At 41.4% G+C, this 14,337-nt stretch overlaps 1 protein-coding gene across 3 annotated transcripts in view; it reads left to right on the plus strand.

Annotated features, from left to right (window-relative positions):
- FLT3 (fms related receptor tyrosine kinase 3) overlaps positions 1-13,016 on the plus strand; it is an 80,770-nt gene extending 67,754 nt beyond the window's left edge. For 2 of the 3 annotated variants that reach the window (XM_065581382.1, XM_065581381.1), the window contains exons 17-24: positions 202-355; positions 868-998; positions 2,915-3,039; positions 4,414-4,536; positions 6,297-6,408; positions 6,489-6,588; positions 8,329-8,434; positions 11,600-13,016. In XM_065581382.1, coding sequence (XP_065437454.1) covers positions 202-355; positions 868-998; positions 2,915-3,039; positions 4,414-4,536; positions 6,297-6,408; positions 6,489-6,588; positions 8,329-8,434; positions 11,600-11,734 — 986 coding nt within the window. In that variant the 3' untranslated portion in view covers positions 11,735-13,016. The remainder of the gene's footprint in view (positions 1-201; positions 356-867; positions 999-2,914; positions 3,040-4,413; positions 4,537-6,296; positions 6,409-6,488; positions 6,589-8,328; positions 8,435-11,599) is intronic. The other variant, XM_008167421.4, reaches the window with a different exon arrangement.
- The last annotated feature ends 1,321 nt before the right edge of the window (positions 13,017-14,337 follow it).

Consider the following 14,337-nt stretch of genomic DNA (forward strand, 5'->3'; position numbering starts at 1 on the left):
ATGTTTGCCCCATATCTATCAGTACCAGTTATTTATATGGAAATTGTATAAGGTTCAGGCATTTAATATAGACCATACATTGGGAGAAAATGAGGGTTCATTACGGCTTCACGAGGGAGGCGCTCCTTCCCCCTAGAAAGATTGCTTCAGTACATCCAGTACCCGGACAGTAATAGATATTCATTCCATAAACTATCTCAGGACCAGTTTACTTGATTTTTGAATACTGTTGCTATGGTGACCTGCTGAACTACTTAAGGAACAAAAGAGAAATATTTCACCGGACGTGGACAGATATCTTCAAACAGCACAATTTCAGCTTTTACCACAATTTCCATTTGGATCGAAACTCCAGGTAAAATGTTCAGTAACAGTTTGAACTATAAGTAACCTATTATCAGTCAAGCGCTTGCACTGATACAACTCCCTGCAAGCACGTGTCCCGGAACTCTTTGCAAAGAAAACTGATGTAAATTGGCGTAATTCCTTTGAAGAGCTGAGGATTGGGGCCAGTATGTAAATAAACAAATCTAGCTTAAGGAGTGAATTGAGGAGTGTCCTTTAACAAAGAACACCAGTGAATTCTAGGCTCATCACACTCCAGTCTTTGGAAACCCACCGGGAATTGGCTAAAAAAATAGTCCTATTTTTACTGCAGTTCTTCTGATTGCACTGCAAGCATCATGAAACCCCTTCTGTGGATTTTGGCATTTTAAAGGGTCATGCTAGATGTATAATAAGTAATAATTCGGTGCCAAAGGTTGTAATGGCAGTAACTGATGCCCTTTTCACTACAAAGCAGTTCACATTTTAGATGATTATTTTATTTGAAATATGCAACTTTTTTAAATATGCCCCCTACTCCAGACAGGGGACAACATTAAAAAATGGATCATATATTTCATTGTGTAGAATGGATGACTTTGGAGGAATGCAACTAAGGCAAGACTCAGATTTGACCTCTGGATCAAACGGGATTACATTATATTCGGAGGAAGGTGAGAAATTAAGCATTTTCTTCTGAGAAACAATTGTAAAAAACAAATTTGCTTAGTTTGTATTAGAGATGTGTATAGAAATAGAGAGAAATCAATAGACCTAGATTATAGTAAAAATGTAGGGACATATTTTTATTTATTTATTTATTTATTTTGGAGTGGGAACAGCAATTCCATACATGGTTGGAAAGACGGAAACATTTTGATGGCAGATTGATATTTTTAAAGGCCTATTTCAGAGATTTGGAATATTGGAATTTGGCCTCATGAATGTGAGAAAGTTGCATGGGTTTAACGAAAGGTGTGAAAACTGACTCAGAATCATAGAATCAGAAAATATCAGGGTTGGAAGGGACCTCAGGAGGTCATCTAGTCCAACCCCCTGCTCAAAGCAAGACCAACCCCAACTAAATCATCCCAGCCAGGGCTTTGTCAAGCCGGGCCTTAAAAACCTCTAAGGATGAAGATTCCACCACCTCCCTAGGTAACCCATTCTAGTGTTTCACCGCCCTCCTAGTGAAATAGTGTTCCTAATATCCAACCTAAACCTCCCCCACTGCAACTTGATACCATTGCTCCTTGTTCTGTCATCTGCTACCACTGAGTTCCATCCTCTTTGGAACCCCCTTTCAGGTAGTTGAAGGTTGCTATCTAATCCCCCCTCACTCTGCTCTTCTGCAGACTAAATAACCCCAGTTCCCTCAGCTTCTCCTCGTAAGTCATGTGTCCCAGCCCCCTAATCATTTTCATTGCCCTCTGCTGGACTCTCTCCAATTTGTCCACATCCCTTGTCATGGGGGGACCAAAACTGGACGCAGTACTCCAGGTGTGGCCTCACCAGAGCCAAAAAGAGGGGAATAATCACTTCCCTCGATCTGCTGGCAATGCTCCTACTAATACAGCCCAATATGCCATTGGCCTTCTTGGCAACAAGGACACACTGCTGACTTATATCCAGCTTCTCGTCCACTGTAATCCCCAGGTCCTTTTCTGCAGGAAACTTACATAAACTGCTGCAAAAGACTGGGTTGCCACTTTTATTTTATTTCATTTTTAAATTGATTAGGAATCAGTTTAAACTAATCAGAAGTAAGCCACACTTTAACCAAAAGAAGAGAGTCCACCCAGGGTATTGCAATGGCTTAACTAAATTGGTTAAAAAAATTACTTAATTTAATTGAGTGCAGCCTTCTCCTGTAGACAAGGCCTATAGTTCCAGCGGAGATGGACTAGTTGGTAGAGAACAGGTAAGGTGGTTATAGATGTAAGAAAAATGCATCTTATCATATAAGCTGCGCAGCTATCACATCAGTATCACTTCTGTGAGTGTAAGTGTGTGTGTGCGTATGTGCATGACAGAGAGAGAGAGAGAAAGAGGATCTCATAATTTTGCCAATAACAATAAAAGTAAAGTCACAAATTGTATTTTACGTGTATTAGTTTAGTTATAATTTTGACTGAAGCCTTAGCTCTTGATCTGCTCTTATCGAAGTCAAGAGGAATTTGCTAGTATAAGCCAATGTTTAGCAAGGATCTCAGGATTTTGCGTACAATTATTTGATGTATTTATTATCAGTAATAGAAATAATAACAATAAAAGTGGTAGTAGACTTTGAAGACATCTACTCTTGACGCCTTCCCCTTATCTGTGTGAGAAGAATAAGTGCACAATGCACTGATTATGCTTCTTGATACTGTATCAGACAAGCCAATTGTAATGATTCATTGAGAGAAATGGAGAAAGGGATTAAGCTACAGAAACTTTGCTTTACTTTACTTCTGAATGCGTGTGTCCACCCAGAGGTTTAGTGCACTTGAACTCCTGCACTTCAGCTTCACACCTTCAGTTAATTCATCTTCACTTTCCCGAGTGTCTCCAGGTAGTCACAAGCCCAAGGTCTGCTTATGTTTTACAGAAGAAATTAAATATATCAATAGAAGGGTGTATGAAGAGGAGGACTTCAATATGCTCACTTTTGAAGATCTTCTCTGCTTCTCATATCAAGTTGCCAAAGGAATGGAGTTTCTTGAGTCAAAATCGGTATGTTTAACCTGTGTACAATGTTTAGCATGTAAAGAATAGAAAGATAGATCAAATTAGCAGCAGGCCATCTGAAATAGAAAACTGTGAAGTGACAGGTTTAAACCATATCTTTATTACAGGTTTTAAAACAACCAAAATAAAATACTCCTAGATTGTGCCTTAAGGCTTGACTGTGTGTGAGCCAGGTCTGATGCATATGTGACTAGAGGCGGATTATTGTTTTGTGGGGCCCTGGACCAGAGCAAGTTGGGGCCCCTCCGCACTACTTCTGCCTGCAGTCCCCTCAGCCCTCCCTCCCAGCACTCTTGCCGGGGAGCGGGGTGAGGGTGCAGGGCACAGAGGCACCCATTTTTCAGGCTGGGGACCCTGGGCACGGGCCCCATAGGCCTGTACATTAATCGGCCACTGATCTGCAATAAGATTAAGTAGAGTTTAAAGGCTATGTCCTCCTTTCTAAGGGAGATTGGAAATGCCTCATTCTTCTGTCACAGGGCAGAGTTTGCCTTAGTGGAAGGGGTCAGAGGTTCAGCTTCTTAAACCCATGGGTTCTTGGTGAGCCATACAGATATCCTGGGAGATCTGCTGGAGCAACAAGGACCTTTGTGCTGAGGACCTAAGCCTACTCATTGTTCCCTAGCTGCTAGGGCACCTTGCAGATGTCAGCCCAACCACTTCTATAGAAGCCATGTTGCTTGAGGTTCCCTGATTACTTCTGACTATAAAACCAAACCTTAGGATGTGTCTGTGTCTCCACAGCATAGAGAATGAACATATCCACATTACTACAGATTGTGGGGAGTAGTGGATTATGCCGTGGAGAATAGCTAACTTCCAATCCCCACCCCTTACCGCAGTGCCCTCTCCCACTCCCAGCCTAGATATACAGGCTTCAGTTCCTTCTGCTTGCAGAAGTGAAGAGGGGGTGGGTGGGCTCTAGCCATCAATTAGAAAACATCTGTGGCTCAAGCTATGTATTAGCATTCTGGTGCCCTTTGAAGGTTTAGGTTTATCCAGTGTATAATCAAACTGTATTTCTGCTGCTGTTTTTTTCCCTTCTGAAATGATAGTTGCTGGGGAGAGAATTAAATAAGCCACTCACCGTTCTAATCTCAGCCTTCTCCCATTCCTCATAATAAACAGGTAATATTATTCCATAAACAACTAGTAACTATGACGTTAGTTCTGACATCCTGGCTTCCATTGTACATATTAGCATTGCAAAACCAAGCTATTTCACTTTTCCATTAATGCAGATAAAGTTGTTTGAGCAGGGAAAGGTGCAAGATTTTGCAGATGAAGCCAAAAACAATGAATAACAACTTCCATCTGTTGTAAAACAATACACAACCCTAATCCATTCTTTCTTTACAGTGTATTCACAGAGACCTGGCTGCCAGGAATGTATTAGTGACCTGTGGAAAAGTAGTGAAAATATGTGACTTTGGCCTAGCTAGAGATATAATGAATGACTCTAACTACGTCATCAGAGGCAATGTAAGCTCACGCCTACTTTAAATTTTTCACATAATCGTAAAAACTATAAGGAACTGTTGAGCTGATAAATGCATATACAGTGGGATAGTTGTACTAGCCGGTAGTTATACATGTAGTTGGACATACAGGAGAGTAACCTCACTGTGTCACTGAAAAAGTTTTCTTGCCTTGGCAAATGAAAATAATAGATTTGGTATTAGCCTAATCAGATTTGGGCTGGACCCTGCAAATGTTTGCATAGTAATCTAAACATTAGTTAATTTAAGAATACGACACTGTGGGCCAGATCCTCGGCTGGTGCAAAGCAGAATAGCTCCAGGGAAATCACTGTATCTAAGTCAATATGGCATAACCAACACTTTATAAAACCCACTCTGTTTCATATACTAGAGAAGAAGAGTGAGGGAAGCAAGATCTTAGAAAAGAATACAGGCTGAGTCATCGTTGATTTCAACATGAGCTCCAGAGTAGGAATTTTTTTGGTGTGTGTGTGGGGGGGGGGGGGAGAGGGATAATTAGAGCTTGCTCTGTTAATGATTGTATTATTTTAGACTAATGTAAAGGCTTGGGGAGGCTTTTGAGGACAGGGATGAGTAAGGATAGAAAACAAAAGTTCAGTGGCCACACTTAAGAATTCGTAGGGACACCCAGGGTGGTTCCTTTGATCTGTGTGAGAATGAGGACTTGGATGGGGTTTCCCAGGTGTGACAAAGTGGGGTTTTATTCATCTTGTTACATTGCATATGAGTCTTACTGTCCTATACTAAAACTGTGTGTACCTTCATTTCCCTGTGTACCATGCACCAATTCTTGGGTGGTGGGAGTTGGATGTGTGATTTTTGCTGAGGCCTTCAGGGCAGGTGAGGCTGCCCAGTGCTCTGTACATATGCTATGGTGGTGCCTTCGTAACCTGAGACCCAGGAGGGGTGTGTCACCAGGTGACACCTTTTGCCCTGGAAGCAAGACAAAGAGGAGCAGCTCTCTCTATATATAAAGCTAGATTGGAACCTTACAACCTGCCCTAAGTGAGGGGCAGCACACAGCTGCACTAGCCCAGGAGCAGGCCAGAGAACAAACTGTGTCAGAGACTCACAGCTCCTCTCCTGATTCCTCATTGCTCTGGGGCTGGAGCAAGTTACTTCACCCCAGGCCATATGTGTGCCCTGCTGGCTACTCAGGTCAGTGAGTAGGCTGTCAAACCAGAGCTCCTCCCACTTCCTGTCTTCGCCACTCCCCATCCCTGTCAGCTTGCTCATAGTGAGTAGCCCCATCTCTCCTCCTCATGGCCAGTATCATATTCTAAGCAAGATCAAGAAGAGGGGGCCTTAATCTCCTGCATAGCAAAGTAAAGACTCTGACAATGTAGCCCACGTAAGGCAAACAATCTTAGAACCTGTCATACAGTAGCCTCACCTACAGCTTGATGAGCTGTTTGCAGCAGCTATTTAAAATAATAGAATATCAGGATTGGAAAAGACCTTAGGAGGTCATCTAGGCCAACCCCTTGCTCAAAGCAGGACCAATCCCCAAACAGATTTTTGCCCCAGATCCCTAAATGGCCCTCTCAAGGATTGAACTCATAACCCTGGGTTTAGTAAGCTAATGTTCAAACCACTGAGCTATCCCTCCCCCCTAAATGAGTCTCTATTTTTCTGTCTGCAATCAGACTTTGATCGTAGTGAGCAGTGAGTGCTCCAAGGAGTTGGCTATATTGTGTGTAGAAAATACTAATCAAGCTCCTTTTCCGTCTCTTTGTACAGGCTCGGTTACCAGTCAAATGGATGGCTCCTGAAAGCTTATTTGACAGGATATACACAATTAAGAGTGATGTCTGGTCTTATGGAATATTACTGTGGGAAATATTCTCTCTCGGTATGTTCTATATCACAACAGAAGAGCACCACTTTTCTCTAGCCTCCTGTATGCTAATATTTCCACAATATTTCTCATAGGTGTGAATCCTTACCCTGGAATTCAGGTTGATTCAAACTTCTACAAACTCATTCAAAGTGGATTTAAAATGGACCAGCCATTTTATGCTACAGAAGAAATGTAAGTATACGTTCTGGATACTGCATAGGGTGGGGATTAATTGTTAATCAAGTAATTATTTTTCCTAATGCTATCTTTATATTTATTCCACTCCTTTGCCCTCTACCCTGCCTAACAGAGTTATTCCAGGCAAAATCACATCTTTCTCTAAGGCTGGTGCAGGATATTTGTTAATGTAGCTTTTGTCTAGAAGCAGAAATTATTATAGGGTCATGATCAGCAATGAACGTTGTATTTGTTTGAAAAGACCAGTTTACTACCTGTTTTCAATTGGTCCTTACATTCTCAGAAAACTTCCTCTTGGGTTGGTATTTCAGAATCTTCAGCTCCATTCATGGAGGAGGGTTTATTTTCTATAGCAAGGGTTACACAAAATCCATTTTAGATACACCTCTACCTTGATATAACACAACCCAACATAACACGGTAGAGCTGTGCTCCGGGGGGGAGGAACTGCGCACTCCAGTGGATCAAAGCAAGTTCAATATAATGCAGTTTCACCTATAACCTAAGATTTTTTGGCTCCCAAGGACAGCATTATATCAGGGTAGAGGTGTACTAAATAAAGCTCTCATTAACTTTCTCTTCTTTTTTTACTGAACCCAGCCGTGTCCAATTCAATTCCAGGGAGATGTCAGTGCCTTTAGAAGAGGCGAGTGATAACACAAAAGGGTTTGGGTGGGAGCAGGAGACAGGAGATGCAGGGGCATTGTAACTCTTGTGCTTCTCAGTGTGGACATTACAATCAACATGGAGTCTGATGTGGATATTCAAATTCCATGGAGATTACACCTTGCAAACACCTGTGTCTGTGTGCTCTGCCAAAGGGGAGGAGTCCAGGGGACAAAAAAGGAGAGAGGGGAGAAGGCAGAGGGCTGCAAGACATTGAGCATGAAAGAAAGAGAAGGATTTTGGTTTCTCTGGGCTCCCCATTGCAGATCTTTTGACATTTACTGGGACAACCTGTAGACATGCTGATGTCCATGAGGCCAAGTACACATATTGCAAAGCTATGGGCATTACAATGTCTTCAGGCTCTGCCTGTAGATATTGTAATGCCTGGGAAGTTGCATATATACATTACAATGTTTATGAGTCCAGCAGGGATTTCTGTGGAACTTACAAACCCCACAAGGTCTTATGTTGACCTTATAAATTCTCAAGGGACTTCTGCAGAGATTATAAACGTTGCATGGACACCTGTGAAGACTCTGTGTGGACTTCATATAAATTCTACAAAGACTTTTGCAGGATTATGCTCCATAAAGATCCCTATGGAGATTATATGACTATGACATTCACTTAAAGTGGGGGCAGGATCAGCCCCATAGACACAGTCCACCATTTCTTAGGAGGGAAATGTTCTCCTACTAGTCTGAATGTGGAGGGTAGACCAACTGAATCATGTAAACATTGCTAAGATCTCACATGATAAGTGATATGTAATATGATAAGTAACTAACAACCCTGGGTGAAATCCTGCCCCCTGTGAAATCCACCAGGGAATTTGACATAGACTTCAAGGGGTGAACTACAGAGTTTAATGTATGCACTCTCATTCTTTTTATTTATCTTTCTGAACAAATAAATCAAACCTGAATTCTTTATCAATATCTTTCTGATACTCCATAATACAGTCTGTTGATCTTTGGCATTTCTGTAATGTCAGTTACCATAGTATTTAACCATTGATACATTTTCTTTGCAAACTGTCACATATTTCTTCTTTTGTTCCTGCAGATACTTTGTAATGCAGTCCTGTTGGGCTCTGGACTCTAGAAAAAGACCTTCCTTTTCACAGCTGCGTTCCCTTTTAGCACGGCAGCTGGCTGATGCAGAAGGAGCGGTATGCAATCATGCAAACACAAGAAATGCTCTGTTTTGCAGTTCTGTATTTTAAATGTATCTTTAGAGTCCACAATAAGGTGTTTGGAAATGATGGCTCCTATTGCTGACCCACTTCATTAGAAAGGATCCCCAGGAACAGCCCATTATGTCCTGGAGCTGGTTTCTTCCCCTAGCTGAGCCATTCACAGAGGACTGAGCTGAGATGTAGGAGGAATCCTTTTTGCAAAATGTTTTGTGTGTTGCTCTAATAAACCACCTGGGACATAGGGACTTCCTCTTTCCTGCCTGTTTCTCCAGTCCAATGCAGGAAGGTCACTAACTGTCTCTCTGTGCCCACAGAAACGAGTTCCCCTTTTGTAAAAGCTAATGCAGCTGGCTTTGTGGTCTACTGGCAGTGCTGATGGCTGCTCTATGTGGGGATCTGAGTTGGGACACGTTGCAGGGTGTGTGAGGGGCTGGGAGTGCTGTGGGTGCAACATGCTTAAGTCCTGGAGGAGGCAGAGCCTTATGTCATTCTCAAATAACCCCCCTCTGCCAGTAGGACTAATGTTGACAGGGTCTGGAGGGAGCAATAGTCCACCTTCCTTAGATGGAGATGTGTTATCCTGATGCTGACAAATAGGAATATGACAAATAGGATCCTAGAGGAGCTTATTTTCCCTGCCAGAAAAGTTACCCCAGTGAAAAGCTGAACTAACGCCTTTCAAAGCCATAGGTTCCCAGCTGGCTCCCTGCACTTAGCAGGCCAAACAAATTTCAAGGATGGAGTGTCCTTGATCAGCTTTATGCTGATTATAAATTAACCTTGCTGCTTCTGCCTTAAGCCTTGCTGCAGCAGTAGGCTGACAGTAGTCGTTAATTTAACCAAAAAGGGTCCCTTCTCCTTTTGTAGCTCTCAATAGACTCATTGAGCATGCTCAGTAGAGTGCACATACTGTCATCACTAAGGGATGAACTGTACAAAGGGGCTGGGGTTTGTATGTTGCACGTGAGCTTTTGAAGGAGGGTTGCATTGAAGTCCAGAGACAAAATTCCACTGTTGAACTAAAAAAGACATTTTTTTGCCCTTGCACCTTTTATCAGCTGAGATATTTTTCCTCCCAGGGAAGAATTTCCCACAGGGGCTGAATGTTTATTGCTCCTATTCCACATTTTTGCTGAAAAATAGCCTGGATGCACTATCACAGTCTGAATTCAGATGGCAGCAATGTACAAAACTGTTACAGACCATCTAGCATATTTCTGGCTGTTATTAGCCAGCCCTAAATGTGTTGTTGCTCCCCCAGTATTTTCTTGATGTTTTTGTTCTTATACATGTGACAAATGCTACTCATGTCACTTCTGGCACATCTGGAAGGTGCTCGGATTCTACAGCGATGAGGGCAATATAAGAACTTAAACAGAATGATAGATAACCAGTGTGATACTGGCTGCTAGGAAACTGTGTGCAATAGGTAACACTGTTATAAATAATCATTACCAGAGATTAAACATAAAGAATTACATATAGTCACTAATCCGTTTCAGTGTTCATACCGTATGAATCTCCAGTGCACTAATCTTATGAGGTAATGTGTGCTACTAGGGTTGTTGCAGCAGGGATCCTCTCCCTGTGTGTGTATTGGGGTGAAGTTAAGGAGGAGGTGACTCAAAGGGCAACCCCCTTCTGCCTTCCACCAAAGCAGTGGGGATGTAGGACGAGAGGTCAGTCATGACCCAGTCCCCCTCCATTGAAAGCAGGGGTCTTCAGAAGACCACTTGTGGGCTGACTTCACCCCTCCAGAGATGCAGGTGGTGCTGTGAGAGTAGATCTGGCCTCAGTTCTTCACAGGTGCCAGGGTCAAGGGTAAAGAAGAGCCAGTAATAGCAACTGAATATACACCTGGCCTGTGAGACAAGATGGGTGAGGAAATATATTTTATTAGACCAGCTTCTGTTGGTGAGCGAGACCAGCTTTCAAGCTTCTCTCTCTGATATCCTGGGACCAATATGGCTACCACAACACTGCGTATGGTTGAGCTGTTTATTGAGTGCAACCATGAGGCCAAGTTCTGTCTTATTCATATGGCCTCATTGGAAAATCTGAAGGGAAAGCATGTAGTAGGGGCTCAATCCTGCAACTCAATCCAGAGCATTCTAGCTCTGATCCAGCAAAATATATCAGCACATGCTTAACTTTAAGCATGTGACTAGTCCTGTTAAAGCCAATGGGACTATTCAGGTGCTTAAAATTAATCACATCCTGAAGTGGTTTTCTGCATTGAGGCCAAAGTGCTCAGTACCTTGTGGGATTGAACCTTTGTTAAGGTGCCTGGCAGATCTCCAGTCCAGGCCTAGCTCTCCTGAACAGTCATGAAGAATCTATTCTGCCTGACCTCCAAAACAAAAGTAAGGAAGGTATGTAATGGATCATAGTCACGGAGGCCAAGGAGATGGTCCATGTGTTTGTGCAAGGGAATACCCAAACCCAGCTCTTACACACAGCCCCTTGAAATATTTAATTGTATTCCTAGGTCTTTGCATTCCAGGAGACTGATTTTCTTCAAGTTTCTCATGTCAATAGGACTTAAGGACATCCTTAAGCATATGCTTCAGTGTCTTGCTGAATTTTGGGCTAAATGCACCTGTTTGTCAGATGGGGATCAGATCACTTTCTCCACAGGATTTGAATTTGACCTCATGGTTTGGAAAACGGATTTTTATCCCCCAAACAAATTAACATTATTTAAAGCAAAATGTTCAAGATGCTGGCAGCTAAGCTGCATCTGCTAAAACATGAGCACGCATCCATTTTTATGCACAAAATTCACATGTGGCTTTATTATAACTAGTCCCTTAGTAACAGCAGTAAATTAGTAAACCCAGTTGCACACATTTGGCAGGCACAACTTATACAACTACTTTTGAAAATATGGTCTTAGATGGTTATTAACTTTACAAGAGAGTGCTTAGCAACGATTTACTCTCCAGTACTGTGGCTGCAGTGCATTCAACTTTGCAGCTGGTATTTATTATTGTATTACTTGCTATTTTGCTAATATAGTTCCACTGAATTTAGATATGCAAATTCAGTATTATGAGGGAAAACTGGATGCTAATATACTCTGTTGTGTTTAGAACAAACAATAATTTATATGACTTACTTTCCCTTCCTAATATATAGGTCTATCAAAATATGGAGAGCAATATTTCTACACACCCTTCCAATTCCAAAACCAGACCACCTGTGAGCAGGGAAAATGAGCGCCTTCCATCCACTGATCCATCCCAGGATGAAGATTCTCAGATAAAAAAATAATCCAGTTTCTGGACTTTACTTAGAAATTCATATAAGCTCTGTATATGATTAATGTTTTATGTCACCACTATAAGTAAACAGATTATTAGCTGCTGCTATATTAGCATTTCTTACAGGCAATTCCATCATCTCATACCATGAAGGGAACCTTTATTCAATTTCATTATTTTAAGTCCAGAAAATGCATTTACCACAAGCCCGAAGCAATATGTATTTTTAATCAATGACTTTTTCATGCATCTACAACTGAAAACCTTCCAGTGACAGCTTTATGGAAGCTGTATTTAATCAAGGCATTACATTCAAACTACTGTGTGCTGCATTGTAAGCAAACATGAAAATCTTAAGGCATTTTCAAACTTGCGAGCTTTAAAGTCAGGTACCTAAATCCTAGCGCTCTGATTTTTCAGAAGTGCTTCTTACACACAGCTCCCATTGAAGTTAATGAGGCTTGAGAGTACACAGCACCTTTGCAAATCAGACCACTTGATTTAAAGACCTAACTTTAAGCACCTGTGTTTGAAAATGTTGGCCGTTATTGCCAAGAACCTAATCTGTTTTTGAGTATTTCTGATCGTTTGATTTTGAATCTTTTCATTCCTTTACATTTCCTGTTAGATGTACAGCTTGAGTTCTTATACTTCTGCCAGATGGACACACTTCATTTTTAATGAGGCTATTCTTGGTACTAATTTAGGGGCATAATCTCATCTCTATGATTCAGCAACTATACAACTCACAGGAGTTTTAATGAGAGTTACATGTACGAATCCCACTGCACTGAGATGAGAATATACCTCTCTATCTCCTTTCCTGCTTTCCTATGAGAAAAATCCCTGAGGTGATTGTTCTTCATATAGATTTGGAGATATATTATTTTCCTGTTGATGATATGGGATGTGTTGGCGCAGCTTCTAGGAATGGTAACCAGAGATGTGTGCATAACTCCCAGTGAATCAAGAAGAGAATATGCTTTTTTAACCAGTTTTCTCTTTCTGCCCTACAAGAATTACTAACCACGTTCAGCACTTTCTTTGGTAACTTCAGTAGGTGTATCATTATTTTGATTAAATGGTATCCCATAAATTAAGCTGCTGTTTACTAACAAACTCCTGACAATGATTAATAAATCTGTTCTTGTACAGCAATAATGCATTGCATATCTTGGTTAACACTTATTACTGAATTATCAGATGACAATATTATCAGATGACAATATTTTATACCAGATATAAAATCCTACCTTTGAAATGCAAATGTAGCAATAAACTTTTTTGAAATATATTTTTCTTTTGTTTCTGGAAAAAACAAACATGCTTAGTGTATTTCAAAAGGGTTTTATTTTTTGAATATATGGAAATAGGAATAATTTCAAAACACTCAGAAAAGGGACTGCACTGTTTAGCACGTCTTAAAAGCAGATGAAAAGAAAGGGTTGTGAGCCTTCCACAGATAGAGGGGGCCATTTGAACAGGTTTTTGGCCGTTGTGATTTGTAGAGCTCTATGGGATGAACTGTACATGTAGTGCATGCCATTCATGTTAACTGCTGCATATAGCACACACATGTGTGTATAAATATTTTGGGTAAGATTGTGCCCTGCACTGAAGATAGAACAATTGGAACCTCCCTTACAAATCTTGCATGGGCTACTTGGATCTTGGATCTGGGCACACAGCGATAAGTTGGTGTTGTATATTTGCTATTCCCACCTCCAGAGTGTGAAGGGTGGCTGGAGCAGAGCAGAGCTGGAGTAAGGGGGCTTTGAAAGGGAATAATGGCTCTTAGAGCCAGAATTCCCTCTCTGGATGTTCTTGGTTCAGCACAGCAAAGTGCCGGCCCATTCACAGGCTTGTGCAAACCACAAGTTAGCCCCTTTTAAGTGGCTACTTTACAATTTTCTGTCTCTCTTTCAAAAAAATATTAACCTTGGTGTTAAACATGTTGGGTGTTATACAGCAACATGTAGGTGCACAACAGTGACCAGAGAAAATTTATTACATGAGTGTCACAACACTGCAGTCTGATACGGAGAAAGGTACTAGTCACACTTACTGTGTGCAGCTAAAATGTTATTTGAATAATGCCTCTCGGGGCTTCTGGGATGAGGAGGGAGTAATATATGATTTTGTTTCTAGTGCGTTTTTTCCTGCATTTCACCCCAGAAGAGACTAGAATGGCAAAGAAATTTCTCCTTAATAAGGGCTAACAAAATAAAATACTAGGGATGACAGGTAAACTAGTCCAATAGTTAGGACACTAGCCTAGCACCTAGGAGATCAAGGTTCAATTTCTTGCTCTTCCACAGCTTTCCTGTGTGACCTGTGGCTAGTTGGTTGTAGCCTCACTGTGCCTCAGTTCCCCATGTGTTAAATAAGGATGTCACTTACCTACTTCACAAGGTTATTATGAGGATGAATACATTAAGGATTGTGAGGGTCTTGGCTACTGCTGTGAAGAAGGCCATATAAGTACCTTAAATGGCTAAGTTTTGTACAGGATGGGCTTTATAGCTTTAAATAAGGATCACTGGAGCTGCCCAGAGGATTATGGGACATCAATAAAGCCTATGGAACCATCTTTCTAGTGAAAGTCCCTGCTAG

The sequence above is a fragment of the Chrysemys picta genome, chromosome 1 (assembly GCF_011386835.1).
Source record: "Chrysemys picta bellii isolate R12L10 chromosome 1, ASM1138683v2, whole genome shotgun sequence".
Classification (NCBI taxonomy): Eukaryota; Metazoa; Chordata; order Testudines; family Emydidae; genus Chrysemys; species Chrysemys picta.